At 35.4% G+C, this 12,901-nt stretch overlaps 2 protein-coding genes across 5 annotated transcripts; one reads left to right on the forward strand and one right to left on the reverse strand.

Moving 5' to 3' along the window:
* The first annotated feature begins 1,905 nt into the window (after positions 1–1,905).
* Positions 1,906–7,382, forward strand: LOC114371903. 4 transcript variants are annotated; one of them, XM_028329221.1, is made up of 9 exons: positions 1,906–2,033; positions 2,779–3,300; positions 4,081–4,472; positions 4,906–5,155; positions 5,348–5,513; positions 5,610–5,712; positions 5,817–5,945; positions 6,502–6,720; positions 6,930–7,382. In XM_028329221.1, the coding sequence occupies exons 2-9, from the start codon at positions 3,063–3,065 to the stop codon at positions 7,209–7,211; spliced, it is 1,779 nt and encodes a 592-aa protein (XP_028185022.1). In that variant the 5' UTR covers positions 1,906–2,033; positions 2,779–3,062; the 3' UTR covers positions 7,212–7,382. The 4 variants fall into 4 exon arrangements, with proteins under 4 accessions (XP_028185022.1, XP_028185019.1, XP_028185021.1 ...); XM_028329218.1 differs by lacking the exon at positions 1,906–2,033 and adding an exon at positions 2,114–2,507; XM_028329220.1 differs by lacking the exon at positions 1,906–2,033 and adding an exon at positions 2,114–2,303.
* A 723-nt stretch (positions 7,383–8,105) lies between these two features.
* LOC114370007 (ankyrin repeat domain-containing protein 13C-B-like) lies at positions 8,106–12,195 on the reverse strand. The gene is made up of 2 exons (XM_028327292.1): positions 10,079–12,195; positions 8,106–8,993 (listed from the first exon to the last, which is right to left on the reverse strand). The coding sequence occupies exons 1-2, from the start codon at positions 11,624–11,626 to the stop codon at positions 8,607–8,609; spliced, it is 1,935 nt and encodes a 644-aa protein (XP_028183093.1). The 5' UTR covers positions 11,627–12,195; the 3' UTR covers positions 8,106–8,606.
* Between the last annotated feature and the right edge of the window lie 706 nt (positions 12,196–12,901).

Below are 12,901 nucleotides of genomic sequence, written 5' to 3' on the forward strand. Positions count from 1 at the left end.
CTCGTTTGGCGGAGCAAGTCTTTTTCAGGTTACTTTTTGCTTAAATTTTTTTTTCTCTTGACAGAAAAATATTTTAATAAAATTACCTGTAATTTTTTCTCAGTTTCTCTAAACTTAGGTATATCTAATTTTATAATATATTATAATACTATAAATGAAAATACACAATTTAGAGAGTACCATATTTGAATCAGACTTTTTTAACATTTTATTTTCTTTCTTTGGATTTGCATTCACTCATTGCATATGCAGTTAGTAAATAGATAAATATCTTAATTATCTCAAATTACTCTTTTTTTCTTTTTTTTTTTGTTTTTATTTCTAAATTAAATTTATGGTAACTAGTGAGATGACTAGTAATTCTTAGAGTGAGAGGAATAAATATGAATTATACAACTATATACAAATAGTTAAAATTATGATAAAAACATTATCAAAATTTAATGTCATACAATTACTTAAAAAATTATGTAATTTTTAAAAAATAAAGACTCACATAATATTATGTTTTAATCTTTATCCTTCATGATAATATTAACTATCATTATTTATTTTTCTCACTTTTATATAAAAAGACTTTATCACTAAATAAATCCCTTGTATTTTATATTTTTTGTTATTAAATGAAACTAAATTTATAAATTCTTATAAAATTGTCGAATTTAAACCACGAACCACGTGGAACAATTGGTGAGTAAAGTCGGACTAGGACTCGAGGTCATTGGGACAATCTATTTTTTTTATAAAAAAAACATTAACATAAAAATGAAAAATGAGGTATAATGAGTTCAAACACATAAAAATAAGAAATATAAAATATAAAAATTTAAGATAAATACTTGTGATTTTATTAAAATAAAGAGGTGCATTAAAATATAAAAATTTAAGATAAATACTTGTGATTTTATTAAAATAAAGAGGTGCATTTATTTATCATCACATGAGAATATGTAAGGTTCAAACACATAAAATTAGGGATATAAAATATAAAATTTTAAGATAAATATATTAGATTTTATTAAAATAAAGAGGTATATTTATCTATCTTTACATAAGAATAGGTATGTCATTGAGCATGAGGTTATTTTAACTTAACTAATGATGTTGAGTTCTATATGCCTCAATTAGAAGATATATCTGATTTCTAAAAAAATTAAATTTATTTTTTATTTGGTAAACTTACCTAATATTAATTTTTTTAAAAGTGTATATTAAAATGTGTTTTTTTTGCACCAAAGTATCCCAATGCTGATTTATTTGATGTATAGAAATAATTAAAGTGGAACTTAACTGACTTAAGTCTTAAAAAAACTATTTTAACAAATTTATGTATATAAATATTATTCTAACAACGTAAATTTTTTTAGATCGGTTATTATTAGTATTCAATATTTTATTTATGTAACATAACATGCATTATAATATAAAATTTGCGACAAATTAACTTAAAGTCATGTTATAATCCCATCTAACAATTGAAAAATAATTCTACAAAAAAATCAATAAATAAGAAAATGACACTTTTTGTTGGCGAATTAAAGTAGATGCATGGAATGCTAGTACCAGTAACAAGGTTTCTCCAACCTAATTATACCTCATTTGTCTGTTCACTGGTATAGTAAAAGCATTACATGGAAAGTTTCTCTTTCTCGTGGCGTGTTCTTTTCACCTCCATGACCACATTTCACAAGTCATGACAAGTGCACTGATTCCTTTCTTTTCGGTAATGTAAATTGAAAAATTCTACTTGGAATAAAAAACCTACTGACCCAAGGTTTTTGGGTTAATAAATGACAGATAGATAAACATTAGAAGAGGGGACCACAGATAATAGGGAAGAAGAATGAAATGAAGAATATATGTGGCAACTATACCAGAATGTGATCCTCTTCTCCATTGGTAACCTCCCCCAACACCAACACTTCACGATTCTCAACCTAACCTTCATTTCATTCGTATATACATGTTTTGTTCTGTTCCTGATCTTCACCTTCCCAAGGCTTTCTCCTCCATTTGCTTTGGCCAGGACAAATGTCCTATTCTTTTCACCCTTTTCAATTCTATTTTTATCACTTCTAAATTTCAACTAGTAATATATTATAATGTTTTTTTTTTATCTATAAACGTTAATTAAATGTTAGTTTCTTAATTTTTATTAACAAAAAAGATCGAATCCACTCATCCTTTTCTTTTCTTTCATTATTTCTTATTCATCAAACTAACTTTATATAACAACAGATATTTATACACGCGCGGTGTTTACTTCAGATAAAAATCCGTGTCACTGTTTCTGAGTGGTTCTGGTAAAGCTGTTGCCACTTATTCTTATCTTCTTCATCCCCCGATTCGAACTTTTGTCGTTTTCATTACATCACATGTGTGTGTTTATCTCCTCTCCACCTTGCATTTGCATGTCTTTTCATAACTCACAAAGCCTTAATTGTTTTCGAAACAGTTTTCCAAATTTACATTTTTGTCATTAGCTTCTAATAATTCGGTTGGGTTAGGTTAGACCTTCTTCTTCTTCTTTCAACTTAAATTTATTAACCCATCACTTTCTCTCTACTGTTCATAGTATTATTAATATTTTTGTTATACGATGATTGTATTGTATATACAAAAAATACGTGAATTACATTTTCTGTAACTTTTTATTATGACGCTATTCTGGCTGCTGAAGTATCTATGATGATATGTAGATTTCTTTTTATATTTTATTATTTCTGTTTGAGAGTGGCCTTGATAAATTCTGATGGAAACTTTGCATTAATTTTACAGTTGCAAGGGATGACAAGGGTGGTCCCACAAAGGTGTTTAAGGAGACAGGTGCAAATAATTGTGTGATTTTCTGAGTTTCTTTATTTCTATTTCCTTGGAGTGGTTGTAGTGTGGTTGAAGGAGTCACAAGTAGAAGAAGAAGAAGCTAAGTGTGGATCAGTCACGAGTCAGTGTTGTTACTTGTTAGAAGAAGTACAGTAGATGAGGAAAAGGGTCTGTGGGGGAAGCTTTTTGAATAAAGAAAGAAAGAAAGAAAGAATCGTTGTGAGGGGAAAAAAAGTGAAATGGAGCCACTGAATCATAAGTCTTTTGAGAGAGTGGTTTCCCAGAAAGCCTTGCAAATGGGAAACTCGTTTCCTTGTCAAATTTGTGTGGTGGGATTTCTCTGCGGTGTATGCCTCACCTCTCTGTTCATGGCTGCTCTCACTTCCTTTGGCTCCTTTCAGTTTAGTCCCATTTTGTTTTCAACCATGTCGATGGCTAGTAATTCATCAGGGAATTCTACTTTTCCTAATGATATCAGTGAGTCAATTTCTTTCTCCTTTGTTTGAACCATTTCTTGTTTATTCTTTTATTTTTTATATTTTGTTTTATGGTAATGAGGTTGTGGATGCAGTGTGCATCTTCCTCTGTTTTCATATGACTTTTACTTCTTTGATAGAACTTAGCTAATTCAAGAAAGAAACTTTGAAACTGGGTTATACAGAATTACTGTATTTAATTTTAAAATCTTAATAAGTGGGGGAACCAATTTTATTTCTCCTTTTCTTCTTCGTGTTTTTATTTTATTTTTCTTCTTTTCTTGAAGAAAAAGAACCGGGTTTATTATGAGTTCCAACTTTTTTAAAAGTTTGATGTATTCAAGGACGTTTATCTGCGAAGCGAACTTGATAGAACTTGTTAGGCTTGGTCATGAAGCAACTTTTAAAGGATACTTTAATTAGTAATTGCTGGCTTTACGTTAAGCATACTCTAATAACCATTCTTTTTGACTTTGGACTGCATATTCCAGAGAGTATATAGTATATACATTGTTTTGCCTAATCAGCATTACAATTATGACATGCTTATAATAATTATTAATTTTTATCCGCTCAAAAACAATGTCAAGGAGTTTACAATAACTCGTGTGCTTTGTTCAACTTGAGCTATACCCTCTCTTGACTACAATAACTATTTATTGCACAACAAGACACGTAGAACTGATCCTAATGATGGAGTAATACTGTGATTAATCCGATTGATTATGATGAAAAGATTGAATGTAATTAACAGTTGAATGTGTTTTCTTTGTTTACTTAGACAAGGTTACACGTTCGGACTGCCAGTTTAAGCTTAAGGAAACTGAGAGATTAGAGGATTCTAAGAGCAGCAGAGAGCAAAATAACGATGAGAGAGTCTCATTGCTTTATTCAGCATGGAGTGCTGTGTTGAATGAACCTACAAGTGGCGGTAAAGAGCACTTGCAGAAACATGGAATTAGTGGGTCCAGTTTGCCTCATGCCCCACATTTGGAAAACTGCAAGGTGAAAACACAGCTATATGACTATTTTGATAAGCGTAAAGGAAATGAGGTTTTCCCACCATGGACAACTTGGAAGGGATCTTTGCAGACATTCCCTGTCGCTGCAATCAATGAGCAAATGCAAAATCTTAGGCATGATGCAGTCTCTGAGGGGGCTTATCCACCATGGGTGTGTTCTTAACTATCTCTCTAGTGTTTTGGATTCACCATAAAATATTTCACCTACAAATTGTTGGTATCAATATTTGGTCTGTTGTTGCCTCCAAATATACTAGTGAAATGGCATTTGTTTCCATAACAATCATCATTTCATAACCAAATGTTGTTTATGTAGCTTTTTTGTTTCTTAAAACACATTTCTTTTTCCAAGCAGAGCTAAGTATGGTTAGTATTTTCCTCACTAATTAAATATTGTCCAGTTCAATCTTTTTTCTTTAATGCATGATTTCAACATTTAGAATTTTTACAGAAAAACAGCATATAGGTTCTTCTTAAGGAGGATTTGTGAACTTCTTTAGAACATAAAAATGACATTTACAATGTTCATGATTAAAGAATTAGATGGAATGTTGTGAAGTTTATTCACATAGAAGCATTTGCAGATTGCAGGGTCCGATGAAGAAAACTATCCCTTGACTAGAAAAGTGCAGCGTGACATATGGATCCATCAGCATCCTTTAAACTGTAGTAGCCCGGATGTCAAGTTCCTTGTCACTGACTGGGAGAGATTACCTGGATTTGGTATTGGGGCTCAGATTGCTGGCATGTGTGGACTTCTTGGTATTGCAATCAACGAAGGAAGAGTCCTTGTCACTAACTATTACAACAGAGCTGAACATGGGGGTTGCAAAGGTATATTTTTTGTGAAAAAATAATTAAAAGCCATGCCATTACTTATTGTATTATCTATTTCAGTTATAACAACCTATGTATAATGTGAACTTATGCTCACAACAAAAACCTTAAAATAGTATTAAATATTGTTACAAGAAACCAATGTGATTCTGATAATATTGAAAGCGTACACTCCTTTTTTATATGTAGGGTCTTCCCGTTCTAGTTGGAGTTGTTACTTCTTTCCTGAAACCTCCCTGGAATGTCGGCGGCATGCATTTGAACTCATGAAAAGTGAAGATGCGTGGAGTAAGGGAATTGTGACCACAAAAGAAAATTATACAACAAAGCATATATGGGCAGGACCTACTCCAAGGTAACCAACCTCTCAACTGCAATCTGATATTTATGATTCTTTCCATGCTGAGAAACTGAACGTGTAGGAGTTTTATTCTTCCAATGTCAATATCAGGAAATGGGGTCTTCAGTGGAATTATTTGCAACCTACTACTGATATAAATGGGACTCTGTTAGCTTCTCATAGAAAAATGGATATACGGTGGTGGAGAGCACAGGTACCGGACTCTGTTAGACTTGCAGAAAAGGAGTTATATATGCTAAGTCCTCATTTTAGTAATAGTTAATGATTTCATCTAGTTGCCATAAATATTGTTTTCAGGCAGTACGCTACTTAATGAGGTTCCCAACTGAATACACATGCAATTTAATGAATGAGGCCCGCCATGCTAGCTTTGGAAAATTAGCTGCAGAAATGGTCCTTCAAAGTCTTGCTGGGGATTGGCCAAAGGTTGTACTTAAATTTGCACTATTTTTTTGCTGGACATGAAAGAATTAAAGAGTGGAAGTAGTACAGTTTATCCATGCTTTGCATCTAAACACGGGAAGAATACAAATACTCCCTCCATTTGTGATTATATGACGTTTTAGAGAAGAAAAAATTATTCAAAAATAGATGTTGTTTTACAAAATCAATGTTGTATTAAATATTTTTATGAAGACTATCCTTAATCAAAATACTTAGTGAAAGTAGTATATAGGAAGGAAGAGTAAATGAGTCATTAATTAGAAAAATAAAAGATATATTAGAAAATTACCTAATATTTTTCTTTGAAATTCAATAAATTAATTGTATTTCCCACTACATGTCAAAATCTTAAAAGTCATATAATCTAGAAGAGAGAGAAAGTAGGTCCTAGTGTCCTACTATTGGAAAAATTATTATTTACCTAATTTCCCCCTCAAGCTACTCTCATTGTTGGATAAAACGGTAGTAGTAGTATATTTTTCAAAAAAAAATAAAATTGTATTGATGAAAATTACCTTCCTTTACTACTATGTCTCAGGAAAGTAGTGGCAGGGCAAGGTCTAATGATATTGATGAATACGTTTGGTCCAATCACAAGCCATGGGTCCCTAGGCCTCTTCTATGTATGCATGTAAGGATGGGAGACAAAGCATGCGAAATGAAGGTAGTTGGATTTGAAGAATACATGCAGCTTGCGGATAGGACTCGGAGACACTTCCCTCACCTTAATAACATTTGGCTGTCAACTGAGATGCAGGTACTATGATTGTTACATACACAGCTTTCATCGGGATGCTCAGTTCGCATGGTAATTGTCTTTACAATTCGATCATACGAACTGGGCTCGATCCCGAGATACCAAAACATTCAATATATACCGCTTTTTAATTGGTAATCATTTGGAGTCATCTTTTTAGATGATAGTAGTAGTTTGTTATACACTGACATAAGACTTATTTGATTCAGGATGTAATTGACAAGACCAGAGAATATTCTCATTGGAACTTTTACTATACAAAGGTAAGACGCCAAGCTAAGATTAACATGTCAATGGCTGCCTACGAAGCCAGTCTGGGAAGGGAGACCAGCACAAATTATCCACTTGTTAATTTCTTGATGGCTGCTGACTCAGATTTTTACGTTGGGGCATTGGGTTCTTCCTGGTCCTTTCTTATAGATGGAATGAGAAATACTGGGGGAAAGGTAATGGCTGGGTTTTTGAGTGTCAATAAAGACAGATTTTGGTAGAGAGTTACACGTTTGTAAATTAAATCATCAGTGGCTAGGCTACCATAGCAATATGATTCTCTGTATGTATAATTATTGTACATATGCAAAAAACAAAATAAAACAACGCGATCTCTTATTGATAGAGTGATGACGATACAATCAAAATGCTTGCACCTTGTTTTTAGAGTCTGTAATTTCTTGCATTGTTCTTTCTTGTTCTGTTTCATGTGGAGTTCCTAGGCAATTCGTCGAAGCTTTGGGTATGGAATATTTCCTTCTTCAAAATTTTACTAGCAGGGATAAACAATGGACGTATATTCTGACTATTAAGAAATATGTATACTATCCAAAATTCCAAATTCTATAACCATATAACCAATACCTGAGATATTCAACACCAAATATATTAATTATTAAATACATTTTTTTACTCACTCATGAACTCCCAAGATTTTAAAATATTGCATGTTACACTGAAAATTTATCAAAGGCTTGATCTGAACATTTTGTGTATATGATATTTTTTTTGCTCTTACAATAAAAATATGACATGTATATTATCTGTACATCTCAAATACAAAGAATTGATACAAGAGAAAAAAAGTGGATGAAGAATAATGTACATGTTATATTTTTATTTAAAAAAATAACTATAAAAACTTAAAAAGCAAAGAATTAGTGACTACAAAATTTTATACGTACATCTTAATTTTGTCCATTAAAAACTTTGTCTCACTTTGTTACCAGCTTATTAGTAGACAAATACCGATTAAATGGTACTGAATGATTTCTTTAGATAAGGAAATATAACATGTTTATAAGGAATTTTAGATTATGCACTTAGTTGCAAAAAAAAAAAACACCAAAGATCCTAGCTAATATCAAAGTGAAAAATGTATAAAAAAAAAACTATTAAAAGTGAAAAAAGAAAGAAGTTCCTTGTATTCAATGATGTAGATACATATTTCAACAAATTTCGCTAGGCCAAAGTCAGTTCAAAAGAATAGCCAAAAACTTCATGAACGAACAATGAAAACACAAATACCACTCACAAAAATGCAAAACCAACAATCAGAGATACAGATGTACATACAAATACAGGTAATGTATCTTGGGCAAAATCAGAATGAAGTCAAGTAAATGAAGGCTATATCTTTCTCTTCGCTTTCTCTTCAAATGACAATACAATTATTTCCAGATGACGCAAAGTCTTCATAATCCAACATCGCGAAAGGGGAAAAACATAGTGGCACCCTTTTCTTAAAGAGTAACAATCGATCGCCCAAAAAGCTTCAAGTAAATTCTTGGCTAGATGATCCAATGTGAAAAGTAAAGTCAGCTGTGCACAATGACTCTTACACTTTGTCTCTGACAACGATTAACAAAAGCAGCAATTACAGAGATAACATGCTATTAGTATTCTTCCACATCGTCACTCCCTAGTTGCATTCCATCTCCTCCTTTAGCAACTGTCTGCTTCTTATGTTTCTTACTTTTGGCTCTCTTTGCCTTCATACGGCGTTTCCTCTCATTGGCATCTACCCATTTGTAGTCCGAAGGTATACTGAAAGGGTCCATTTCATCCTTAAATTTATGACTATCAGAATCACTGGACTGCGTACCACGACTTCCTTTCATCCATGAAATCCATGACGTAGACCCTTCTGATTCCTTGGATTTGGCATCCTGGAAGTATGCTGGGCTGGAGGGTGGAGTTGAAAACTCCTCTGCTGGCTGAAGATCTTCAAATTTTGTAAAAGTGACAAGGACCCGTATGGTAGGGACTATAGGGATAGCTACCTGCATAGCAGTGCATAACCAGATGCCTATAAAAAAAGATGCATTGATGCAAAGTATGCCACAACAGAGAAACAGTCAAACAATGTCATTTTACAAGGGTACAGTGCGAAATAGATATGTGCAATTATATGATAAATTAGTTAGTTTTGTATATAAAATATTAACCAACATATTTTTCACATATCCAATATATACTCGACATGATTAAAAGTGTCTTTAAAATGTTCAAAAAGGTCAAGGTGGCTGGTTTCAGTAATGTACATACAACAGTTGCATTTAAAAGTGGTGTTCTTAGTGTTTATGTCCATTACATTTAGAACACCAACATGACTCCACTCTTGGAGTGCTAGTGTATTCATATCCAGAAGACAAATCTAAAATGAATAACAGAATAGAAGCTAGTGCAATATTGATAAATTTAAGGCAATATTATGTAATTTGCTTTGCAATATATAGTTCTGATACTTCTGCATAAATGATGAAGAACTATACATCTTCACAAATTAATCCACAGAAGGGCAACTACATGTATCGGCCTAAAGAATACTGGGGGTAAGCCGGTGGGAAAAGTCTCGTTCTTCTAACACAACCCCAATGCAAGTGTTCAATTATAGAACAAATATCCAAAGGAAAAAAAAAAACTAAAAACCATAAACATCTTAAATATTGATGGTGTGAACTCCAAGCCACATATTTGGCAATACTGCAATGGAACGATAGTAGCATATTTCAAGAGAACGATCAATTTATTCATCAATCTCTATAAGCGACAGTTAAGCATCAACTCGAAATCAAAGAAATTGTATTGCACTCACTTGTGTTGTGATAGCAGAAAAAGTATTTGTAACTCATGCAAAATCAAAGAAAACCCGGTCCCCCAATCCAAAAACAAGAATTTTGAAGAGGAGGAGGAAGCATGTTTAGACAAACTACAACTCTAGACTAACTCCCATTTTTGTCCTCCAAAGCTACATATGTCAATATTGTAATTTGCAACCACAAGAATAGAGAGCAAAGCAACAACGCATTAAACAAAAAAAAAAAAAAAAGTTAAGCACTGAAGGTTACGACGGTATTTGGGTTACCTTAACAGGAAAGGTTCCAAGAGGAAGTTTAGTTGTCAAAAGTTCTCTGAGTCTCCTAATAGCCTTAACCTTGTTTGCTAAGATGTCAAGCAGAGGCAGAAGCTCATCTGTTTTCAAAGGAAAGTCCGGTGTCAACCACAGGACAGGTCTCAAGCCCTTCTTGAACTCACTCTCATTCTTAGACTCATTAATTCCTCCTTTCTTCTTTTTCCTTCTAATGTTTTTATCCTTCCCCTTCTTTGTTTCCGCGGGATCCTCCTTCACAAACTCAGATTGCGGCTGCGGCTTCTGCTGATCACCCGAAAACTTCTTCGTGGTTTTCAAATCCTCAGGCTCGTCACCACCCTTCATGTTTTTCTTGTTCCAACCAAACCATACCTTCTTCTCTTTAACCCCACCACCATTGGAACCATTCTCATGCCCATCAAACCCTCCTCCAGGCTCCTCATCTTGACAAATAGCATCAGAATTCCCCATTCGAAGCGCGGAATCCAGTTGCATCCTCTCCTCAGCAGTCAACACATCATCATACTGATCATCATTGTTGTCTCCATTCACCATACTCTCCCCATCATCCACAGCAAAAAGCTCCTCATCGGTCATTGCCCCGGGCACCCTCCTGGACTTCACACTCACCATCACATGAAGCATGTCATAAACCCTAGCCTTCCAATTCCCCACAATCTCGGTCTTCTCCTGCCGCCGCCAATTCAAATGCGGAACAAGCTCTGCCTGAGTAACATCAATCCCAGGCCTATACATATTAGTCTGAGACATCAAAGAAACCTCATGATTAACCTCAGCTTCAGTAGGCTGCGTACCCGCTCCCTCCAAAGCATTCGTAACTTCCTTCTCCTTATGAGCAAGAGCAAGCAAAGAACCCGGTGGGAGGTTCAACTTCCCATCCTCAGAGGCATAACCCTCTCCGAGGAACAGAAAAGTTTGATCGGAACGCTGTATGCGGAAGCCGTCGAATCCGGCGAGGGTCATATCGGCGCGGAGGTTAGAGCCGCGCTTCCAAATGCGGTAAGTGTCGGAAGGCGCAATGCGGCCGATGAAGGGAATAACGGAGCTCTCGAAATGGAAAGAAATCTCCATGTAGAAGTCACGGATTCTAGCGGCGGAGGCGACAATGCGGGGGAGCCTGCGGCACCACTTCGCCCACGCCAGAGGCTGGTAGTGGCGCGCGATGATGACGGCGATGGCTTCCTCTCTGGTGCACACGGCTTCCTGGAGCGCGCTCCAGCCGTGCTCGTTCTGGAGGCTCCAGTCGGCGCCGGCGGTCATTAGAATCTCGGCGGAGACGACATCCCTGAGGCGCACCGCAAGGTGGAGAGGGGTTTCTCTTCCAGGAACGTCGCGCCGGTCGATGACCGTTGATACCTCGTCGGCTTTGAGCTCCGCGGCGAGGGATTCGGCTTCGGTGTTGACCTCCCCGGCTTTCGCGAGCCGAGGGATGGTGGACACGAGATGGCGCAGCGCGGCGTGGTCGCGTCTCGCCACTGCCACGTGTGCAGGACTGTGCGCGTATTTCGATATATCCTCCATCTGTTCTCTCTCTCTCTCTCTCTCTATGCTGCTACTGTCATCACTGTAATAGACGCAAGAAGGAAAAAGGAAAAAGCAAAAATCAAATCGATTTTAAGATTGGGATCGGTTATTGCTCCAAAAACCTTTCTTGGCGAAGCTGGATTCAAATCAGTGATGGCGGAGGAAGATTTGGAGCAGAGAGTGATGTTTTTGCTTTTAGAATTGTGGAAATTTGGCGAGTGAGTGAGGAGATCGAGGTGCATCAATTATGAAAGGGAGGGGAATCGGGAGAGAGCGATGGGTTTGGGGCTAGTTAGGGTTGAATTGGGAGAGAGAGAGAGAGAGAGATTGGATCTAATGCTGACACACACAACTCAAAAGCACATGAACAAACACGGTCTCTCTCTCTCTCTCACACTCAGAGAGATCAGAGATAGCATCGTTGCTCCCTCACTCTACTTATTATTACTGTCTCTCCGGGCTGGGGATCTTTCTACTATTCTACTACTATAATTCTAGTCTAGTGTGTGTGTGAGTGTGAGTGCCCCCACCTTTGCTTTTGGATTTGGTGTCTTCATTAATTACTCCATATCACTTTTTATTAAATGTTTGTGTTCAGTGCTGCACTTGCTTTAAAAGGATATTCATATTTCAAGGAACCAATTCAATTCAATCAATCAATTAACCAAATCTATATAGTAGTCGGCCATTTATCACTTAACCTAAAATATGCCGGCACTGCCTGGCATTAGCCATACATGATAAATTACATTACCAGTGACTCAAGGTTATTAGTAATTATTCTAAAAAAGGGTTATTAGTTACTAGTATTAGGCTAGCAGCTCCTAGTTCTCATTTTTCACTTGCTTAATTGTATTTCTGTGTTGGACAAATAAATAGTACACGCCACGGGATTTTTATCTTCATTCTGTAGTTAGTATTTACCGACTTATTTCACTAGTCACTGTCTTTCATAATTTTTCAGAGGCATTCTCTGTTTCTCCTTTCTACGCGGCTCTCGATTCTTAACTGCCCTGCCAATTCCCATGTACATTATTGCAAGCAACAAAATGGAAACCTGGATAAAGATATTTGGCAATGGCCAATAATAGTAACTTGATCTTGATGTGTAAGAATTTCTCGAGAAGTGTAATTGTGGAGGAGTTATTTAACTTGTTTTTTACCTTACAATGTTACATTTAAGAATTTCAACTAGTTTTTTTTTTTTAATAGTATCATCTTTAAGAACCTAAAATTGTTTTGCAATTCTTTATATTGTTACTTATATATATA

This window comes from Glycine soja, chromosome 10 (genome assembly GCF_004193775.1).
Source record: "Glycine soja cultivar W05 chromosome 10, ASM419377v2, whole genome shotgun sequence".
NCBI classification, from domain to species: domain Eukaryota; kingdom Viridiplantae; phylum Streptophyta; class Magnoliopsida; order Fabales; family Fabaceae; genus Glycine; species Glycine soja.

Excerpts from the sequence above, each read along its gene's own strand:
- LOC114371903 (XM_028329221.1), top strand. The coding sequence starts at position 3,063 with ATGGAGCCACTGAATCATAAGTCTTTTGAGAGAGTGGTTTCCCAGAAA. Across the intron at positions 5,514-5,609 it reads TGGGCAGGACCTACTCCAAG|GAAATGGGGTCTTCAGTGGA; the intron begins GTAACCAACCTC and ends TGTCAATATCAG. Across the intron at positions 5,946-6,501 it reads TTGCTGGGGATTGGCCAAAG|GAAAGTAGTGGCAGGGCAAG; the intron begins GTTGTACTTAAA and ends ACTATGTCTCAG.
- LOC114370007 (XM_028327292.1), bottom strand. The coding sequence starts at position 11,626 with ATGGAGGATATATCGAAATACGCGCACAGTCCTGCACACGTGGCAGTG. Across the intron at positions 8,994-10,078 it reads TTGGAACCTTTCCTGTTAAG|GTAGCTATCCCTATAGTCCC; the intron begins GTAACCCAAATA and ends ACTGCTATGCAG.